The sequence below is a fragment of the Acipenser ruthenus genome, chromosome 11, assembly GCF_902713425.1.
Source record: "Acipenser ruthenus chromosome 11, fAciRut3.2 maternal haplotype, whole genome shotgun sequence".
Lineage (NCBI taxonomy): Eukaryota > Metazoa > Chordata > Actinopteri > Acipenseriformes > Acipenseridae > Acipenser > Acipenser ruthenus.
Window position 1 is genome coordinate 40,046,476 of NC_081199.1, and position 18,945 is coordinate 40,065,420.

Consider the following 18,945-nt stretch of genomic DNA (forward strand, 5'->3'; position numbering starts at 1 on the left):
TCAAGTAGAACATAACATTTTAATGTGCTTTCCGACCTAAAACAAAAATTAAAATCATAGTGTAATCCAAATCTTTTCCTCACAATTTCCTGCCGTGCGGTGGGGGTTGGGTAAAGGGACACAATACAGAATTGTCAACTTCAATTTTGAAGTCAATAATCATTAATTTAAAAATGTTTGGTATTCACAAATCTGTTCTCGACTGCTGTTTTAAAGAGGGTTAACAGCAGTCTCCAGTTTCAGTGAAACAAAACAAACAATAAAAAAAGAATGCTAGACAGAGCCACACTGCTGTAAAATAAAACAAATCGTTCTGATTGTGTTACATGATTAAAATAAAGTAAAAAGGGGGAAGTCAATGTTTACAAACACACACAAAAAACGTAAACACAGTGTTACACTGTTTACAGACGCAGCAATACCCTTTCAGAAAAAGAAAAACCCACAATTACTGGACAGCATTCAGCCAGCGATCTTTTTAAAACAATTCCTCTGAAAGAAACAGCAACAGCATACAATCCACAGGAGGCAGGCAGCACAGTGCACTAAATAAAAACCCCACCGCCACGAGAATTAAAACAAGCCGAATTAGAATAAAAACGTGAAGACGATCAGCAGTCTCCCTCCTCCTCCTCCTCCTCCTCCTCCTCCTCTCCCTGTGCAGTGTAGACGGTCTGATTCCTCCTCTTAATCTTTTTTGTACCCTCGCCCGTGGCTGCGTTCTCCCCGCTGATGCGCTTGGGAGGCCGTGCTGCGCTGCTCTCTTCACTAGGGGGTGAGCTGGTCCCCTCCATGCCATCTGTTAACCCCGCCCCCTCATGCCGTGCCGGCTCCTCATTGGTGGAATCCTCCGAGGACGAGACCCTAATGGGTTCGGGCAGGCTGGCAGTGAGCGAAAAGGGGGGCCGATTCCCGATCAGCCCGTCACTGCTGCTGGTTCTACTGGGAGAGGGCAGGACGAGGCGTGCCGGGGGGCTCTGTATCGCCGCTTCCTCGCCACCCTCCTCCTCCCACTCCTCTTCGATGGTGATCTCATCAGGGTTGACGGAGCTGGACAGCCCCGAGGTGTCAGTGGGGTATTCGCTGGGCTCCTCTGCGCTCCCTGTGCTCAGGTTATCCTCCTCCTCCTCCTCCTCCTCCCAGCTTACCCCCTCAGTCCTGCATGCGTTGGGGTCGGTGAGCCCCAGACAGGCACACAGCTCTGTGGTTTGGGGGTTCACTGCATAGGTGGGCTCTCGCTGTAACTGGGGGTTGTTGGGGTCGTAGTGGGGCGCCGTTGCGCTGAAGTTCTCAGGGACACGTAGGTCACCCCCCAGGTCAGACTGGACCTCCTTCATGCCAGACTCAGAGGCGCTGTAATCCCACCTGGGAACACCAGGGAGCAGCAGACACATAGGTTAGTACAGCACTCTTTGTTTACCACTGAAATCAACTATCTGGAAATCCCAATCTGATTACCTTGGGATTACTTGTTACCCTGTGTGATTGCTATTGTTCAGTTCAGATGCAAAAAGTACAGTACTAACTTTACACAGCAAAAACAAAAAAATCCTGTAATACGGACAGCATTAATGAAGGGTCTGTGCAAGTACAGTCAACATGGCCAAACCAACCCTAACCTGATTCATTCCTTGCTTAGTTTCAAGCTTACTCCCGTCAGTATCTTTCTTTTGCCTCCCCACTCACTAGCTTTACTAGCTCAACTCATAGACACGTTTTTTCTAGGACAGATAAACTTAACCCATTCCATCCCCTCACCACTTTCTGTGTAAAGTGTCTAACCCTCTGTCCTAAATCTATCTCCACTTAATTTCCATCTGTCCTCTGTCTGGTCTGGTCAGTGTTTGAGCAGGCTGTGCCGGGGATCTGCTCACCGGGAGAAGAGGCCGTTGTTCTCTGGCATGTTCCAGGTCCTGGCGGTCGTGTTGACCAGGCTGGCGGTGTTCTTCAGGATGGACAGCCACTCAGGGTCGTACTCCAGCCGGTCCGAGGCACTGGGGTCCTGCTCGATATCCACTATCTGAGACACAGCCGGGAAAACGGGTAAGGGCAGGGGAAGACACAGGGCGGTGCACCTACAGGCCTGACACTGCGTTACTCTGGGGGTGTGCAGAACCTCGTTTCCATGGCCCGCTATGGGAAAGGGGCAGAAGAATGATCCGGGGAAGCTCGGATTGGCTAAATTAACATGGAAACGCAGTATGAGGGGCAGCAGAGTTTTCATCCTGGGTTGAGTGGTGCAGGCTCTCTTACTAGTTATAGAAAATGCCATCTCATGCAGTTCAGGGGTGACAAAGTGTTCTGTGAAATGGTTTATTATATAGTAACAGACACCCTCCACACTATGTAACTTATTATAAATCCACCCCAAAAAATAAGAACTACTACTAAGTTAACATTGGATTTGTGTCACGTGTTCTATGCACTGGATGATACACAGGATAGGATGTACTGGTATTGTGACAGCTCCTTCCCAGTGATTCTCAATGTTTTATTTCTCATACATGAATTCGAACAGCAACGCCAGATTTGTCATTTGCACAATTGTATCAGACAGTAGAAAAGGCACCCTTTAAAGTTTCCAAATCAGAAATAGATAAGTCATATCTATAGCAGTGTGGAGTAGTGGTTAGGGCTCTGGACTCTTGCCCAGAGGGTTGTGGGTTCAATCCCCAGTGGGGGACACTGCTGTTGTACCCTTGAGCAAGGTACTTTACCTAGATTGCTCCAGTAAAAACCCAACTGTATAAATAATAGTAATTGTATGTAAAAATAATGTGATATCTGTATAATGTGAAATAACGTATAATGTGATAACTCCTTTAAATCCCTGATGTGACGCCCACTCACCTGCAGGAAGTCTCGGTGAGGCAGGCACTTGTCGAGCGACAGGAACTTGGTTGCCTTTGGCAACAAGTCCTTCTGCGCCTGGAAACACAGAACACACACAAGCCTGTAACACGCTTTCATTTACTGGGATAAACTGTGTGTATGTATGAATAATCTTTGAACAGCACACATGCAACCAGGTGGCCGAACACTGTTACTGCAATTTACTTCCCAACATTTCTTGCTTACAGGTTTGCAAGGTTTCTTGAATTTCTAATTTGATGGCATAGTAATTTAATTAGTAATGACTTTAATTGGTCATTTAATAGTGTTTTACTATAATGTGGTACATCGGGCTAATTCAAAATGAAAGAATATTCGATAATGTGTTTACGTTTTAAAAGACCAGCCCTATGAATGAATGAATGAATGAATGAATGAATGATTGTGAGGCTGACCTGGTGCTGCATGTAGGCTGCGAACTTGACGTGCAGGTGAGCGGAGAACCAGTACTCAGGCTGCAGGTGCTGAAGAAGCTCCGCCGCAGCCGGGCTGCCCAGCGAGTTCGACTCCACTTCCTGCCGCAGGAAAGACTTCCTCTTCAGCAGCTGAGACTTGTTGCCGTAGTGATAGATCCCTCGCGGCCAATCGTGAGACAGGAAGATATCCATGGGCTGCCGGATCTGAGAGAACACGGTGAGCAACGATCACCCATCGACTGCAGTGCAGACACAGACACACACCGAGACACACACAGAGTTTACAGTCTTCATGAGAACTCTGCACTGAACCCCATACTGTAGATTTACTATTCTACAAACTCCAGAGGAACGGGCGGGGATGGGGGGGGATCAACACAACAATGAAAGTTGAAGTTAGACATTACAATATGTTTAAACATTACAGGGATGTTCCCATAAGGTCAGGTTTTTCTTACTTAGTGGGGACTTTTTTGACCCTGTAAGCGCTATAACTGAGCCCCCCAGACATGCACACCATGCTGGGAAGCAGCTAGGTGAGCACCCCTGGGCTAACTGCTGCTTGCCTTGCATGATGCAGAAGCACAAGGCTGCCTACATTAAACCTGGGTGCTGCCCGGCTCTTGGGAACAGCTTGCAGACACTTTAGGCTTTGCAGAGCACTCTGGTTATGAGGTTTGCTTTGAGAACTGCAGATGAAATGCAGCCTCCCCCTCACCTGTTTCAATTTGAAGACCTCAATGTTTCTCACGTGGTACGCACTCCTGACTGTCTGCTGGTCATACGGAGGGCATTCAAAGTGACCTGGATTTGAAAGGAAGCTCAGTATTAATACCTGTGCAGGGAACATGCAGAGGAAGGTTGCATCAGCTACCGACAGGTCTGCACTGCGTTTAAGAACATAAGAAAGTTTACAAACGAGAGGAGGCTATTCAGCCCATCTTGCTCGTTTGGTTGTTAGTAGCTTATTGATCCCAGAATCTCATCAAGCAGCTTCTTGAAGGATCCCAGGGTGTCAGCTTCAACAACATTACTGGGGAGTTGGTTCCAGACCCTCACAATTCTCTGTGTAAAAAAGTGCCTCCTATTTTCTGTTCTGTTTGCATGGAGCACTGATGCACTTTATCCTGTGCACCGTGTTTTTTGTTAATAAATATACAGGTCTGTACAACCAAACAATGAGCAAGTCCTGAATCTCACTCCTTTGCTATTAGGGTGACTGTCTGTTGACACTTCTCAATGTTATTTTGTGGGGGAAAAAAACAAAACAAACAAAAAAAAAAAATCACTCAACTGATCTCTCACGACTACAGGAAAGGTAACTTTAAATGAGAGATCAGTTGAGTGAATCTGTCCCCCGCCCCCCTTCCCCGAATTGAAAAGCTCTTAAATGATTTTTAGTTCATCCCTAATAGTACACCGTGAACAATGATCTGCTGGCTGTCCCAAAGTGAGTCGGTAGACCCTGCTATGGATTGCACTGTATTATAGGGAGGTGTGCAGTTACCTTTCCTGTAGTCGTGTGACTTGAAGATCCCAGACAGCCCTCCGATCCGGACCCCTCGATAACGGACCACTCCTGCATAGCCTGCGGGAGACACGACCAATATGACCAATTCATTAACCATATAAAACAGGAGGAGGAGGAGGAGGAGGAGGAGGGGGTGACACACCAATCAACATCACCAATGTATCAATTAGAATCACTCTCCAACATGAATTCATCTCCTGTGAGGGCAGGGAGAGATGATCATTCGCTCAATCAATCAGTGGGGCGACAGGGAGGAACGGATAATGAAGCAATTCCAGTGAATGGGGCTCAGTCTTACCCAGGTAGTAGATGTTGGGTGCCACCCAGCCCCCGTAGGGCAGCTCCTGCATGTGGTTGGACGCTTCATGGTTGCCCCCCACGAAGATGGTGAGGACAGGAGCCTTCTTCTCTCCAGAGTAATACCTGAGACACACACACCCGGTCAGTCTGGACTGTGCTGAACACACTACCATTAATATTATTGTACCTGACTCTGCGAGGGGCTGTGAATGTGATCATCATTAATATTATTATACCTGACTCTGTGAGGGGCTGTGAATGTGATCATCATTAATATTATTATACCTGACTCTGCGAGGGGCTGTGAATGTGATCATCATTAATATTATTATACCTGACTCTGTGAGGGGCTGTGAATGTGATCATCATTAATATTATTATACCTGACTCTGTGAGGGGCTGTGAATGTGATCATCATTAATATTATTATACCTGACTCTGCGAGGGGCTGTGAATGTGATCACCATTAATATTATTATACCTGACTCTGTGAGGGGCTGTGAATGTGATCATCATTAATATTATTATACCTGACTCTGCGAGGGGCTGTGAATGTGATCATCATTAATATTATTATACCTGACTCTGTGAGGGGCTGTGAATGTGATCATCATTAATATTATTATACCTGACTCTGCGAGGGGCTGTGAATGTGATCATCATTAATATTATTATACCTGACTCTGCGAGGGGCTGTGAATGTGATCATCATTAATATTATTATACCTGACTCTGTGAGGGGCTGTGAATGTGATCATCATTAATATTATTATACCTGACTCTGCGAGGGGCTGTGAATGCGATCATCATTAATATTATTATTAATATTATACCTGACTCTGCGAGGGGCTGTGAATGTGATCACCATTAATATTACTGTTCTCGTAAGAAGCCAGACATATCTCATAACTCTAGCAATGCAGTTACAAGTCACATCACTGTCACAATGGATGAGAGCTTGGGCTGGTGTGCCCACCACATTTGAACACATCGGAATTGCTTCAGCCAATATGTACCGTTTTCCAAAGACTACAGATTTGTGTTCAGTAACTGTTTTGAGGATGGGCGATTGTTATTATTATTGATTACTATTATTTATACTAGGATCAGTGGTAGCAGTGTGCTGATGCTGGAATGGCTGACTCACTTGTAGAAGGTCTATATTATGATTATTATTATTAATATCATTACTGTGCTCAGTGGTAGCAGTGTGCTGATGCTGGAATGGCTGACTCACTTGTAGAAGGTCTGTATTATGATTATTATTATTAATATCATTACTGTGCTCAGTGGTAGCAGTGTGCTGATGCTGGAATGGCTGACTCACTTGTAGAAGGTCTGTATTATGATTATTATTATTAATATCATTACTATGCTCAGTGGTAGCAGTGTGCTCATGCTGGAATGGCTGACTCACTTGTAGAAGGTCTGTATTATGATTATTATTATTAATATCATTACTATGCTCAGTGGTAGCAGTGTGCTGATGCTGGAATGACTGACTCACTTGTAGAAGGTCTGTATTATGATTATTAATATCATTACTGTGCTCAGTGGTAGCAGTGTGCTGATGCTGGAGTGGCTGACTCACTTGTAGAAGGTCTGCATCTGCCTGTATTTCTGCGGCACTGCCATGCACTTCATGTCGGCCTCGTTGCGCACGGCCTGGAAGTCTCCGCAGCACAGCAGCAGGTCCACCTTCACTCCCTCCTTCCTCTCCAGGAACGCAATGGTCTCGTAGATCTTATCCAGCTCGCCATGGCAACAGCCTTCCACCGCCACCTTCATCCTGACGAGGCAGGGAGAGATCTCCGACACACCTTTACCAGGGGGGCTGTAGGGCTACAATTAGCTCTGACTCTAGGGGGTCAAACAAGAAATGAGAAGCAATTTATTTAGTAAAATGAAATACTCACGCACAGAGGTTGCTCATAGATTTGTATAGGATGAAGGCACTTTGTGATCTTCTGTCTGGATACAATATACACTGGAAAAACTCATACCAGGGATGGAAATAAGACTCCCATTGCAAAGCACTTCACCCATTCCTGGTTTTACTACCAGCTTGATCAGCCACAGTCTCTAGGTAACAAGCTCAGATGCGTCTTATTAAATTCATAGCAAAACCAGGACTGGATCAAACTGCTATGCAATGAGAGCCTTATTTCTACCCCTGTTATAATACACTGGTTCACTGGCTGTAGCATGCACAATAACATCAAGGCCAACGAGCCCGCTCTGTACCTACTATTAGAACAGTTTCAATACTGGGGGGACACGTGCTTGTTTCTGTTCAATATCTCAAAAGAGCTACTTCTGAATCCATCTAAACAATGGGAAAGAACAAGCCAGTCAAGCAACTGTTGCTTGTGCGACATTACTACGTGCGTATATACCTCTTACTTAATGTGAGGATGTATTCTGCAACCTAATCCAAAACAACATACCTATCGGTTAAAACATGCGCATCAAAACCAAAACCAAGTCCACATCTCACACACACACCCACCCCCTCCCAGTACAGTAGGCTGAAATGGATTTAAAAAGTGCACCCCCCGAATCAATCACCGTACACGGGAAACGGACCAATGCGAGTTACGTTTAAAGAAACACCAATGACAACAATTAGTAAAAATAAAAGTAAACGAAATTATCAGTAAAATCGTCCCACCATGACAGAATCCAAATACACGCCTGCGCTCTGAAGCCCCGGAAAGAGGGGCTACGGTAAACGAATTCCTGTGATTTGCTACTGCACTTTCAACACTTTGAAAGCGCCCTGTCCTGATTTAATTGTCTTAAAAATACAAATCAATACATACACACACCAGTGAACAAACATTGAGAACCTCTGGATATTTATATCAAAGTAAAGCACTAAAGTATATATCGTATATAAACCAGTGTAAAGTACTACACGATGGATCTAGGCTCAGTGGAAACTATACAGGGGTCGGGGAAATTACTTTAAAATAGGTTTTTGTGTTGTTGCCCTGAAAAAAACGTCATTTGTTTCTTTCTGTACCCCGCAAACTCTTGCTGACCTTGACTGCCGTACCACGCAACTCAGTGTGGAAACCGCCGAACACAAACCAGCCATAGCTCCCTCTTAAACGATTCTTAGTTAATCTTCGAGTTAACATTCGACATAAACCGGGAATCGTTATTAAGGTTAAAAATAATAATATTAAATAAATACAAAAAGCGTGGATAAAAACGAGCTTTGGTTCGGGGAAGATAAAACTCCCACCACGATTAAAAACAGATAGCAGGTGTTTATTATTAATAACATTCGGCCAGTGAAGCGGCGTGTTTGTTTTTGTGGAAAGTGCTGCTGCGGTTGGGGCGGCTGTCAGGGGGAAGAGATGGCGTGTTTGCTGGAGGCCCCTCTCCGTATCAGCGTGCTATCTGTGAGTCAAACGAATTGCACAAATAAATAAATACATGGTTGTTGTTGTTTTGTACAGTGCTTACGCAACGCAGCGGGGTTGTGCACACTTTAGACCGGCTTTCGTATTGCAGGGTTGCGCTGGGGCAGGAATCTCATTCGGGTTGTAAACATGGGGGCTCTCTACGGTTGCTGACACCGAATTCAGTAAACCTGCCTTGTTTTTGTGTGTTTTTTAAATTTTTTATTATTTACGCGCCCCCAGTTGCTGAAAACGGGCTATTAATAAATGCAATCTGTGCAGAAAACGCCTCTTTGTCGGAACCCGTTTCTTGTAATCAACAGAAATGCTGGTGGTATTTAGGGGCTTTTAAAAGGAGACGCCCCCTTGGCAGCCCTAGCTGGTTAATCAGCATCGGTACGTCGTGCAATTCGAAATCACAGGGGCCTGATGATCACAACATCGCTGTGTCGTTTGGTTGAGTAAGCAAGCTGTCACTTTCGTTCTTTCTAGAAACCAACTTAGTTTTTTTCAGTTTAATCAAAACCCAGTCTCTTCCTTGAGCTCCGAGGATTGATGTCGATTGTGACAAAACATGGTAATAATTGCAAAGACCACTTACTCGTATAGTTTGAAAGAAAAACTCTGCTACAATAACCAGGCTATATTGTTGTACGGTCCTTCCTCAAATGTTGTCCTGTTTTCTAATGAGAAATATACCTGTCGCTGTTTAATATATTTGAGTTTTAAGGAATGGCAGATTTTAATTGATTATCATAGATTCATCCACGTGCGGTAAATTAAGGATTTGGAAATCACAACATGACTAATAATAATAACGGTCTCCTGTGTTGGTATTTTGTTTAGCAGAGCATGTTCAACTAGTTAATTGTGTCAGAAGTGTTGCTCGGATGCAGTGCCTGGTGTCTGTGTTGTAGCTGTACCTATGGGTTAGCTACACCTTGCATCTGTCAGTGTCACACAGGAACATGGTCTGTCACAGTGACCAATGCAGTACGGTTGTTCCTATGATTTTCCTGTGAAATGAATTAGTCCAAAACTACTATAAGGCTGCCTGATGAATAAAACTCAGATTTAGATGGATAGCAGAGAGATATTGAAGCATTCAAAATACCAATAGTCTAGCACTAACTGTTCTCAAGATTTGGCTGTGATTTGAGTACTGGCCGCCTAGCTGCTGTTCAGCTTTTGCTCTTGATTAGGAAGACCTCAGATATTTTTAACCAATGACCCGTAGGCTGGAATGAATTACTGTGACATCACAACATGACCGTTGTTCTTTACAGGATAATAATGTAGAAATGTGTCTGCTGCATGAAGTGTCCCAGACCTAAACATTATTTTCTTATTGCTTTGCGTAGACTTCAGAAATCATGAAGTCAGTGCCCACGTTTCTAGATGCATCTGTGTTTGCTGAGCGGCTCAGCGTATTAAAGTGGGTCTGTGTTTCCCACAGGAGGTCACAGCTAGCAGTCGCCATTATGTTGACAGACTCTTCGACCCAGACCCACAGAAAGTGCTGCTGGGAGTCATGTGAGTAGCTGCACTTCTATGAATAATATATATATATAATTAAATATAATGATACAATGTATATACTGTAACAATCCCTATAGCAGCTTGGGCCTCAGCTACTCACAATACCGCGGTAAGAGAAGCTGTGGGGCTTTCCTGAAAGGCAAACCCACACACGCCCTGAGAATGCACAGCTCAACCCCTTGGCACTGAGTCATAGTGGAGCCGTGTTTGCTGTTTGTTTTGTGTTTTCAGTGACATGAAGAATGCAGTCATCGGAAACAACAAGCAGAAGGCAAACCTGATCGTGCTGGGAGCTGTTCCCAGGTAACTGTCTGCCCCTCTTGAATTGTTTTTACACAGACGTCTGGGAATGAGAGTCCAGAGAATAAGGAATATTGCATCCACAGGGGTAGAGTGGAGCGTGTGTGGATGTATTTATGCAGGGTTGGGGTCAATTCCTGTTTAAAATCAATTCCCAGTTCCAATTCCTTCAATGGAGTTGGAATATCATTTAGAGACAAAATATTGTTGTGGTAGTTCAACTGCTTTCATTTGAAGCCAATTTAATAAACTGATGGTGACTTCAATAGAAGTAATGTGTTGCCATTGTGAGAAGCTATTTTAAACAGAATCTGCTAATTGCAATTTTGATCAATAATATGTTGGAATTGATTAAAAGGGAATGGGAATTGGAACTGGTTATTGATTTTGAAATGGAATTGGAATTGAAAAACAGGAACTGACCCCCAGTGTAAGTATAACAATAAACATACATACATATGTACATACATACACACACATGCAAACAAACATAGATACATACTGTATGTTTATTGTTACACTTACATCTTTACCCATATGCTATTTAGCAAAAACACTTCCTATAAACACAGACAAGCAGGTTTGATTAGGGCTTGTTCTGTTTTGTTTCAAATCATCGTCATGTATTTTTTGTAGTATTTTTGAAGGTTAATGGTTGTTCTGGAAGACTGTGTTGAACAATCGGACTGCTTAATTGTTTTGTGAGCGTGAGAGGCAGTGCACAGTGTTTGGAAACCAGGACTGAACAGCAGCAAAACAGCCTATTGTCAGAGCCGATGTGCTGAGTGCTTCCCTTTCTAAATGGGATACAATGGGGATCTCGTTCCTTGAGATTCTCAGGTTAGTCCCGCCACCAGAGCCGGTAGGAGCAATGGGAATGTCATGAGAGTTCACGGCAGCACACGTGTGTTTACTGTGTGGAGGTAGGCTGTTATTCTCACATGTTACAGTGGCACACAAAGACATGAAGAAAGAATATAAGAGATTTTTACAAGAGTAAAGCACAAATGCACAAAGGGACTGAGTATTTGAAAGATGCTGAGATGAAGTCATTGATAAATTCTGCCGGGGGCTCAAGCAAAGGTACCGGTTATCAGATTGGAAGTGTACTGGGAAAGCATCGGCTGTGAAACGCGCTGTGTCCAAGGGTTCTGCTGCTGTTGCTGTTTTTATCAAGCCCTTTGGATGTATTTCTGTTCATCGTTCCACATATCAGTTCAAACCGCTGCAAAGTTAATGTTTGATGTGCAAAACCAGCACACCTGACTGCTCTTACTGCGACCGTTAGAGATCCTTCACTAATAAGATAAGATCATCTTCTTTTCAAGCCACTGAATTAAAAGCATTAGTTATTTATTAATTTTTTTTTTGTTAATTATAGGTGTGTATTTTGGGTGTGTTTTTCCTTACTAAAAATATTGTACGAATGGTGATTTGTAGAAATGAGCTTCCATTGAGCTGAGCAGGTAAATCTTGATTAGTTGCAGGTTATTTCACGTGGCAGTTTTTTGGATGTGCTCAGGTAACCCTGCAGGAGGTAACACACAGCACTGTGAAGGGTAAACTGCGATACTGAGTCTTTTAATAAGTTTCTTTAAGTGTTTCTGAATTGGTGCTCTCCTGTATAAAGAGCTTTTCTTGTTCTTGTTGCTGCGGCAGGCTGCTGTACCTCCTCCAGCAGGACTCCTCTGGCGCGGAGCTGCGGACCGAGTGTGCCGTGGTGCTGGGCAGCCTGGCCATGGGCACCGAGAACAACGTCAAGTCCCTGGTGGACTGCCACATCATCCCTGCCCTGCTGCAAGGTACTGGACTGCCAGCCTTGAGCACTGGGGTTAGAGCTGAGAGACTGGAAGGGAGGCAGTGTGGGCTAGTGGTTAGAGCTGAGGACTGGGAGGGAGGCAGTGTGGGCTAGAGCAGTGTTTCTCAACCCTAATTTACTTTATTAGACCTTTGGAATTGTTTTCAGCTCTTAACAGTTGCAGAGTTCAAGTTAGCTATAACATTTTAGAAGTAACTTGAACTATGCAACTGTTTAACAGCTGAAAACAATTAAAAAGGTCTAATTAGCAAATTATCAGTTAAATTAAGGGTCTAGTTAAGTGATTGAGAACTCAGGTAACAGCTAAGGGACAGGGAGAGAGGGGGGTTTGTGTTGCAGTCCTAACCCTCTCTCTGTCTCTCTCTTGCTCGCTCTCTCTCTCGCTCTTGCGCTGTCGCTCTCTCGCTGTTGCTTTCCCCCTCACTCTCTCTCCCCCTCGCTCTCTCTGTCTCTCTCTCTCGCTCTCTTGCTCTCTCGCTGTTGCTTTCCCCCTCACTCTCTCCCCCTCGCTCTCTCTGTCTCTCTCTCTCGCTGTTGCTCTCTCGCTGTTGCTTTCCCCCTCACTCTCTCTCCCCCTCGCTCTCTCTGTCTCTCTCGCTCTCTCTGTCTCGCTCTCTCTCGCTCTTGCGCTGTCGCTCTCTCGCTGTTGCTTTCCCCCTCACTCTCTCTCCCCCTCGCTCTCTCTGTCTCTCTCTCTCTCGCTGTTGCTCTCTCGCTGTTGCTTTCCCCCTCACTCTCTCTCCCCCTCGCTCTCTCTGTCTCTCTCGCTCTCTCTGTCTCGCTCTCTCTCGCTCTTGCGCTGTCGCTCTCTCGCTGTTGCTTTCCCCCTCACTCTCTCTCCCCCTCGCTCTCTCTCTCGCCCTCGCTCTCTCTGTCTCTCTCGCTCTCTCTGTCTCGCTCTCTCTCGCTCTCGCGCTGTTGCTCTCTCGCTGTTGCTTTCCCCCTCACTCTCTCTCCCCCTCGCTCTCTCTGTCTCTCTCGCTCTCTCTGTCTCGCTCTCTCTCGCTCTTGCGCTGTCGCTCTCTCGCTGTTGCTTTCCCCCTCACTCTCTCTCCCCCTCGCTCTCTCTGTCTCTCTCGCTCTCTCTGTCTCGCTCTCTCTCGCTCTCGCGCTGTTGCTCTCTCGCTGTTGCTTTCCCCCTCACTCTCTCTCCCCCTCGCTCTCTCTGTCTCTCTCGCTCTCTCTGTCTCGCTCTCGCGCTGTCGCTCTCTCGCTCTCTCGCTGTTGCTTTCCCCCTCACTCTCTCTCCCCCTCGCTCTCTCTGTCTCTCTCGCTCTCGCGCTGTTGCTCTCTCGCTGTTGCTTTCCCCCTCACTCTCTCTCCCCCTCGCTCTCTCTGTCTCTCTCGCTCTCTCTGTCTCGCTCTCGCGCTGTTGCTCTCTCGCTCTCTCGCTGTTGCTTTCCCCCTCACTCTCTCTCCCCCTCGCTCTCTCTGTCTCTCTCGCTCTCGCGCTGTTGCTCTCTCGCTGTTGCTTTCCCCCTCACTCTCTCTCCCCCTCGCTCTCTCTGTCTCTCTCGCTCTCGCGCTGTTGCTCTCTCGCTGTTGCTTTCCCCCTCACTCTCTCTCCCCCTCGCTCTCTCTGTCTCTCTCGCTCTCTCTGTCTCGCTCTCTCTCGCTCTTGCGCTGTCGCTCTCTCGCTGTTGCTTTCCCCCTCGCTCTCTCTCTCTCCCTTGCTCTCGCTCTCTCTGGCAGGTCTTCTCTCTCAGGACCTCAAGTTCATTGAGGCTTGTCTGCGCTGCTTGCGGACGGTCTTCATCAGCACTGTCACTCCTGTGCAGCTCCTCTATACGGTGAGACTGAGACGCAGCTTGAATCGGTCACTGTCAACTCTTTATTAATAGAGCATTTAGTCTCAGTTAATATTGCAGGGAGGAATGTTTTTTTTAATTGTTTAGAACTGAGAATGCCTGGAGTTAGGACAAAGCTTTTTACCACAAATAGTCATTAGCAAAATCCTGCCCAATAAAGTTACCAAGCCAAAGATAAACTGCTCAAACATTTAATTTAGTGGCTTATTGTAGTCTTAGGTTGCTTCTTATTAGGATGCTTTGTAAGTAACAGTAGCTGTGTTTGTATGTGTTGATGATTTCTTCTCTCACTCTGTGTCTCTCTCTCTGTGTGCTTGCAGGATGCAGCAGTGATCCCTCACCTCATGTCTTTGTTAAGCCGGTCGAGACGCACACAGGAGTACATCTGTCAGATCTTCTCTCACTGCTGCAAGGTACTGCTTCTTAGGGTTCTAGTGACGTTTCAGTGAAGTCATTCCAGTGGTTAACCTACCCAGCTCCTGAACGTTTGTGAATCTTTTCCTTTCAGACTCCAGACCATCAGATGATACTCTACAACCACGGGGCTATCCAGAACATTGCACACCTCCTGATCTCCTTTTCATACAAGGTGAAGCCCCTGAGCAGAGCAGTGTGGTCCTGGTGTGTTGTCTCTTTACTTGGGACGTCACTGTCAGAATTAATAAACACAAACATTTTATAATGATGACAATGATTTCCTTCTTCTCCATCAAATATAACAGTACAATATAATAATAATAATAATAATAATAATAATAATAATAATAATAATAATAAACTCGCTGATAGGCTGTGATGACAGTAAATTATAAAAGTATTTTCCAGTATAAGGGCCCTTTTCTAATTCACTCTGTGTGTCACGGTTTCATTTCTTTTTTTAAGTCAGATGTTGAAATAGAGGGAGCACTTTCTATAAAAGCTTGTTTAGCCCTTTGAGGAGGATCGCTGTCCAGCTGCTTTGTTTATTCTGGTCTTCAAACTGATGCTTGTTTTGTTTCTCTTGCAGGTACAAATGCAGGCACTGAAATGCTTCTCGGTCCTGGCCTACGAAAACCCTCAGGTCTCCATGACTCTGGTGAATGGTGAGTGTCGCCTCAACTCTCTCTCCCTCTCCACTCTGTACCCCTCCCCTCAGCAAGTGCCTGTAAACAAGACTCCCACACTTCACATAGTTCTAACCCTAACCCTAACCCTGAACTCTCTCCCCCTCTCCACTCGGTACCCCCCCCATCAGCAAGTGCCTGTAAACAAGACTCCCACACTTCACATAGTTCTAACCCTAACCCTAACCCTGAACTCTCTCCCCCTCTCCACTCGGTACCCCCCCCATCAGCAAGTGCCTGTAAACAAGACTCCCACACTTTCACATAGTTCTGTATTTTTTTTCGTGTTTTTCACTGCTATTGTCCTTTCCTCAAAATCCACTTACTGTACTCTACTCACTAAGGGCCTGGCAGTCTTTTGGCACCACAAAGCTTTACCATTCATAGCCTGTAGTAGATTACAGTGTGAGTGTTTGTTTAACTGAGCGTGCTGTCTAACCACCTCTCCCTCTCTGTGTTTCAGTGCTGGTGGATGGAGAGCTGCTATCTCAGGTATTCGTCAGGATGATGCAGAGGGACAAGCCCATTGAAATGCAGCTCACAGCAGCCAAATGGTAACTCTGAGTGTGGGGTGTCTCTCTGCTGCCTGGGCAGTTGGTGCAGTGCAGACCTCGCCTCCCAGTCTGTCGCTCGGCATTTTGAGTTCCAGCTCCTTCACTTTGGAACTCACTTCCAGGTTCTGTTCGGAATGCTGTCAATCACTAGTTTTAAATCTAAGTTGAAAATATTCTGTTTTCTTTTTCTTTTAATAGAGAGCAGTTTAGAGCTCTTTTTCATTCTACTGTATATCTGAAGGTTAGTGATTGGACTGTACATGTACTGGGATGGTTGGACTGCACATAAAGGACACTATAGAAAATATATTAGTATGTTATTGGATTAGTTATGGTCGTGGGGGTTGATTTCTAAAGAAGAGGTTTCATTTTGTAAATCCCTTTTAATAATCCCCGAAAAAAAAAGGTATTTCTGTGCAGCCCCCATCGTCCATTGTGGCCAGTACACCAGAACTGTCAAGCCCCTGAACCTCCATCGCTGTATCGATGTGTTGATCTGAAGCTGTTCTCTCTGTTCTGTTCCCCCAGCCTAACGTACATGTGCAGAGCTGGAGCCATCAGGACTGATGATAACTGCATTGTGTTAAAGGTGTGTGGACATTGGGCTTTTTTAACAAAGAAATGCTGACCTGTCTAATTCAATCAGGGTCTGTGTTGCTGAACCCTGCCCTCTCAAAGATGTTATTCTTCCACCATCTGTTACACTTACATTTTTGCATAGATCTAGAGCATGACTTAATCAATTATAATTACAACTTTTCTTGGCTAATCTATACCGTTCAGAGTGAAGCTTCAGTGCCTCTGTGTTAATGATCTCCTCTTTCCTCTCTCAGACTCTGCCCTGTCTGGTGCGCATGTGCAGTAAGGAGCGCTTGCTGGAGGAGAGGGTGGACGGTGCAGAGACGCTGGCCTATCTGATTGAGCCGGATGTGGAGCTGCAGAGAATCGCCAGCATCACTGACCACCTGATCGCCATGCTCGCAGACTACTTCAAATACCCCAGCTCTGTCAGCGCCATCACAGACATCAAGCGGGTAAGAGGCTTGATTGCCTGTGCAGCGTGATTGTTGTGCAGTGCGCAGTGTGCAGTTTGCAATCCCTCAATGTGATTGTTGCCTGTGCAGTATCCAGTCCCTCAATGTGATTGCTGCCTGTGCTCTCCCCCTCTCACTGCAGCTGGACCATGACCTGAAGCATGCCCACGAGCTGCGACAGGCGGCCTTCAAGCTCTATGCATCTCTGGGGGCAAACGACGAGGACATCCGGAAGAAGGTGAGTCTGGGGGAGGGGCGCCCCCCCGCCCTGTCCGCAGGACGGACCACCTGAGAGGGACACAAGGGACATTAGAGAGAGACAGACGCTCACACACACACACGCACTGCAAGCACTCGCATGCGGTGTGAGCCTGCTCTGTGAGAATGAATGAGACCACTCTGTCGGGTGAGCGCGGGGCCACCACAGAAATGCCAATCCAGAGCTGCTTTTGTGTCTGAGCACATGTCTAACTGACGTTTATTTATCTCAAGCACTTTTACTGCATGAAAGCAAAGGGTCATTATTTGCCTACTCTCATATTCTTTTCTTTCTTTTATCAATTAAAAAAACGATGCGTCTCAATTCTTGTGAAGGACGCTACTCTAATTTTTGCTATTGTACGATTGTATTTTTTTTTATTTTTTATAAATCCTGCTTTCCTTTCATTCCATTCAATTGGGGGTAAAAAAAAATCTGCAGTATATCCATATATATCTCAAGTATTTCCATTTTTATATGATCACAAATTTGAACCTGTATGCTCTGCCGATGTTTAGTAGTAGCCTGTGTGGATTTTGTTTTGTGATGATGATGGTGATTTAATATTATTAATGCTTATTACTGATGATGGTTATATTTGCTGGTGATGCTGCTGTGCTCTGCTGATATGAATAAAGCTCTGTGCAATCACTCTGTTTCTCTCATGGGAAGTGGTTTTCTCAGCTCTCTGCGATTTTGAATGAAACAAGTGGATCTGCCGTAGGCAAATAGCACTGACTGCCATTTAACACAATACCAAGGCATCCAACCATTCTGCTAAATGACAAAGGAGAAGATTCAATCCCTCGGCATTGAGTGGAAACGATGGCTATTTTGCCTTCTGCCTACAACAGATAACTTACTGTACTGTACATGGGGTTTCAGAAGTCTGGAGCCACAACCCAAATAGAACAATGTCACAACTGACATCTACTGCTTCATTCACAAATATTTACTAGGGGACCATCGATGCATTATTTCCAAGAGGGTCATCCATGACTTTCTAAACGATGGAAATAAGACTCCTATTGCATAGCAGTTTCACCTATTCCAGGTTTTAATGTGAGCTTGATTAACCACAGTGTGTCGGTGACAAGCTCAGATGTTGTCTTATTAAACTCAGTAAAACCAGGAATGGATCAAACTGCTGTGGAACAGGAGTCTTGTTGCCATCCCTGGAACAATTATTGAACTTCTACCTTATAGACCATGGTGGGAATTGCAGAGCTATAATCCTGCCTGCTAGAGTGGTTCCAGAATTCTTAATCACCCAGTTTATTAAACAAACAAACAAACAAGCAAACAGAAAGCCTCTGGACAAAGAGGGGATGCTGCCTCCTCTGTCAAGCTGTGTACAGAATCACACAACAGAACAGGGGGGGGGTCTCTGAAGAACTGCAGGAATGAACACGTTCAGAATGCTGGTAACCAATCAGAACACTGCTCAGAGTGCTGGCACTTCTTGATAAAGCACTGCGGCTTGTCTGGGTTTGTGTTAGACTAAATATGAAATAAATCCCTTTAAACACATAGTGCTGTATAAACACCGAGGCTGAGCCCTCTCTATTTGGCATCATTGACAGTAGTTAAACAGCTTAGTAAACATGTAACACTTGGCTACTGATTAAATGCTACTCTTTTAACATCCCTGCAGTAGAAACAGATTTAATCTCCAGAGCTCCTGCCCGGATCAAGCTGCTGTACAGTAGACAGGTACAGACAGAGATCTGGGTAATGCTGCACCAAGCCTGGCCAGTGTGCAGCTCCAGTGTGGGTGAGGAATCAGGGCAGTAGACGGGTACAGACAGAGATCTGGGTAAAGCTCCAGTGTGGGTGAGGAATCAGGGCAGTAGACGGGTACAGACAGAGATCTGGGTAAAGCTCCAGTGTGGGTGAGGAATCGGGGCAATAGACGGGTACAGACAGAGATCTGGGTAAAGCTCCAGTGTGGGTGAGGAATCAGGGCAATAGACGGGTACA

General features: G+C 45.4%; 2 protein-coding genes across 9 annotated transcripts in view; one reads left to right on the top strand and one right to left on the bottom strand.

Annotated features, from left to right (window-relative positions):
• LOC117426759 (lariat debranching enzyme A-like) lies at positions 1–9,172 on the bottom strand. Of its 6 annotated transcripts, none has more exons than XM_059033917.1 (9): positions 9,151–9,172; positions 6,731–6,999; positions 5,138–5,262; positions 4,816–4,896; positions 4,027–4,112; positions 3,288–3,512; positions 2,851–2,928; positions 1,875–2,020; positions 1–1,365 (listed from the first exon to the last, which is right to left on the bottom strand). In XM_059033917.1, the coding sequence occupies exons 2-9, from the start codon at positions 6,925–6,927 to the stop codon at positions 612–614; spliced, it is 1,692 nt and encodes a 563-aa protein (XP_058889900.1). In that variant the 5' UTR covers positions 6,928–6,999; positions 9,151–9,172; the 3' UTR covers positions 1–611. The 6 variants fall into 6 exon arrangements, with proteins under 6 accessions (XP_058889900.1, XP_058889899.1, XP_033900597.1 ...); XM_059033916.1 differs by lacking the exon at positions 9,151–9,172 and adding an exon at positions 8,184–8,273; XM_034044706.2 differs by lacking the exon at positions 9,151–9,172 and adding an exon at positions 8,165–8,184.
• The window catches only part of LOC117426806 (armadillo repeat-containing protein 8), a 23,158-nt gene continuing 12,554 nt past the window's right edge, over positions 8,342–18,945 (top strand). Inside the window, exons 1-13 of one of the 3 annotated variants that reach the window (XM_034044845.3) lie at positions 8,508–8,549; positions 9,042–9,126; positions 10,006–10,082; positions 10,320–10,391; positions 12,048–12,190; positions 13,900–13,997; positions 14,336–14,428; positions 14,524–14,604; positions 15,022–15,097; positions 15,582–15,672; positions 16,201–16,261; positions 16,506–16,706; positions 16,849–16,944. In XM_034044845.3, the coding sequence (XP_033900736.1) occupies positions 9,124–9,126; positions 10,006–10,082; positions 10,320–10,391; positions 12,048–12,190; positions 13,900–13,997; positions 14,336–14,428; positions 14,524–14,604; positions 15,022–15,097; positions 15,582–15,672; positions 16,201–16,261; positions 16,506–16,706; positions 16,849–16,944 (1,092 nt within the window). In that variant the 5' untranslated portion in view covers positions 8,508–8,549; positions 9,042–9,123. Of the gene's footprint in view, positions 8,550–9,041; positions 9,127–10,005; positions 10,083–10,319; positions 10,392–12,047; positions 12,191–13,899; positions 13,998–14,335; positions 14,429–14,523; positions 14,605–15,021; positions 15,098–15,581; positions 15,673–16,200; positions 16,262–16,505; positions 16,707–16,848; positions 16,945–18,945 lie in introns of all 3 variants that reach the window. The other 2 variants (XM_034044843.3, XM_034044844.3) reach the window with 2 other exon arrangements.

What these genes read in the sequence shown, in the direction of transcription:
- LOC117426759 (XM_059033917.1), bottom strand. Translation starts at nt 6,927, where the DNA reads ATGAAGGTGGCGGTGGAAGGCTGTTGCCATGGCGAGCTGGATAAGATC. An exon ending in AGGTCTTCAAATTGAAACAG is followed by an intron (nt 3,513 to 4,026) that starts GTGAGGGGGAGG and finishes GTGTTCTCTCAG; the next exon opens with ATCCGGCAGCCCATGGATAT. An exon ending in CAGCCTACATGCAGCACCAG is followed by an intron (nt 2,929 to 3,287) that starts GTCAGCCTCACA and finishes CTGTGTTTCCAG; the next exon opens with GCGCAGAAGGACTTGTTGCC.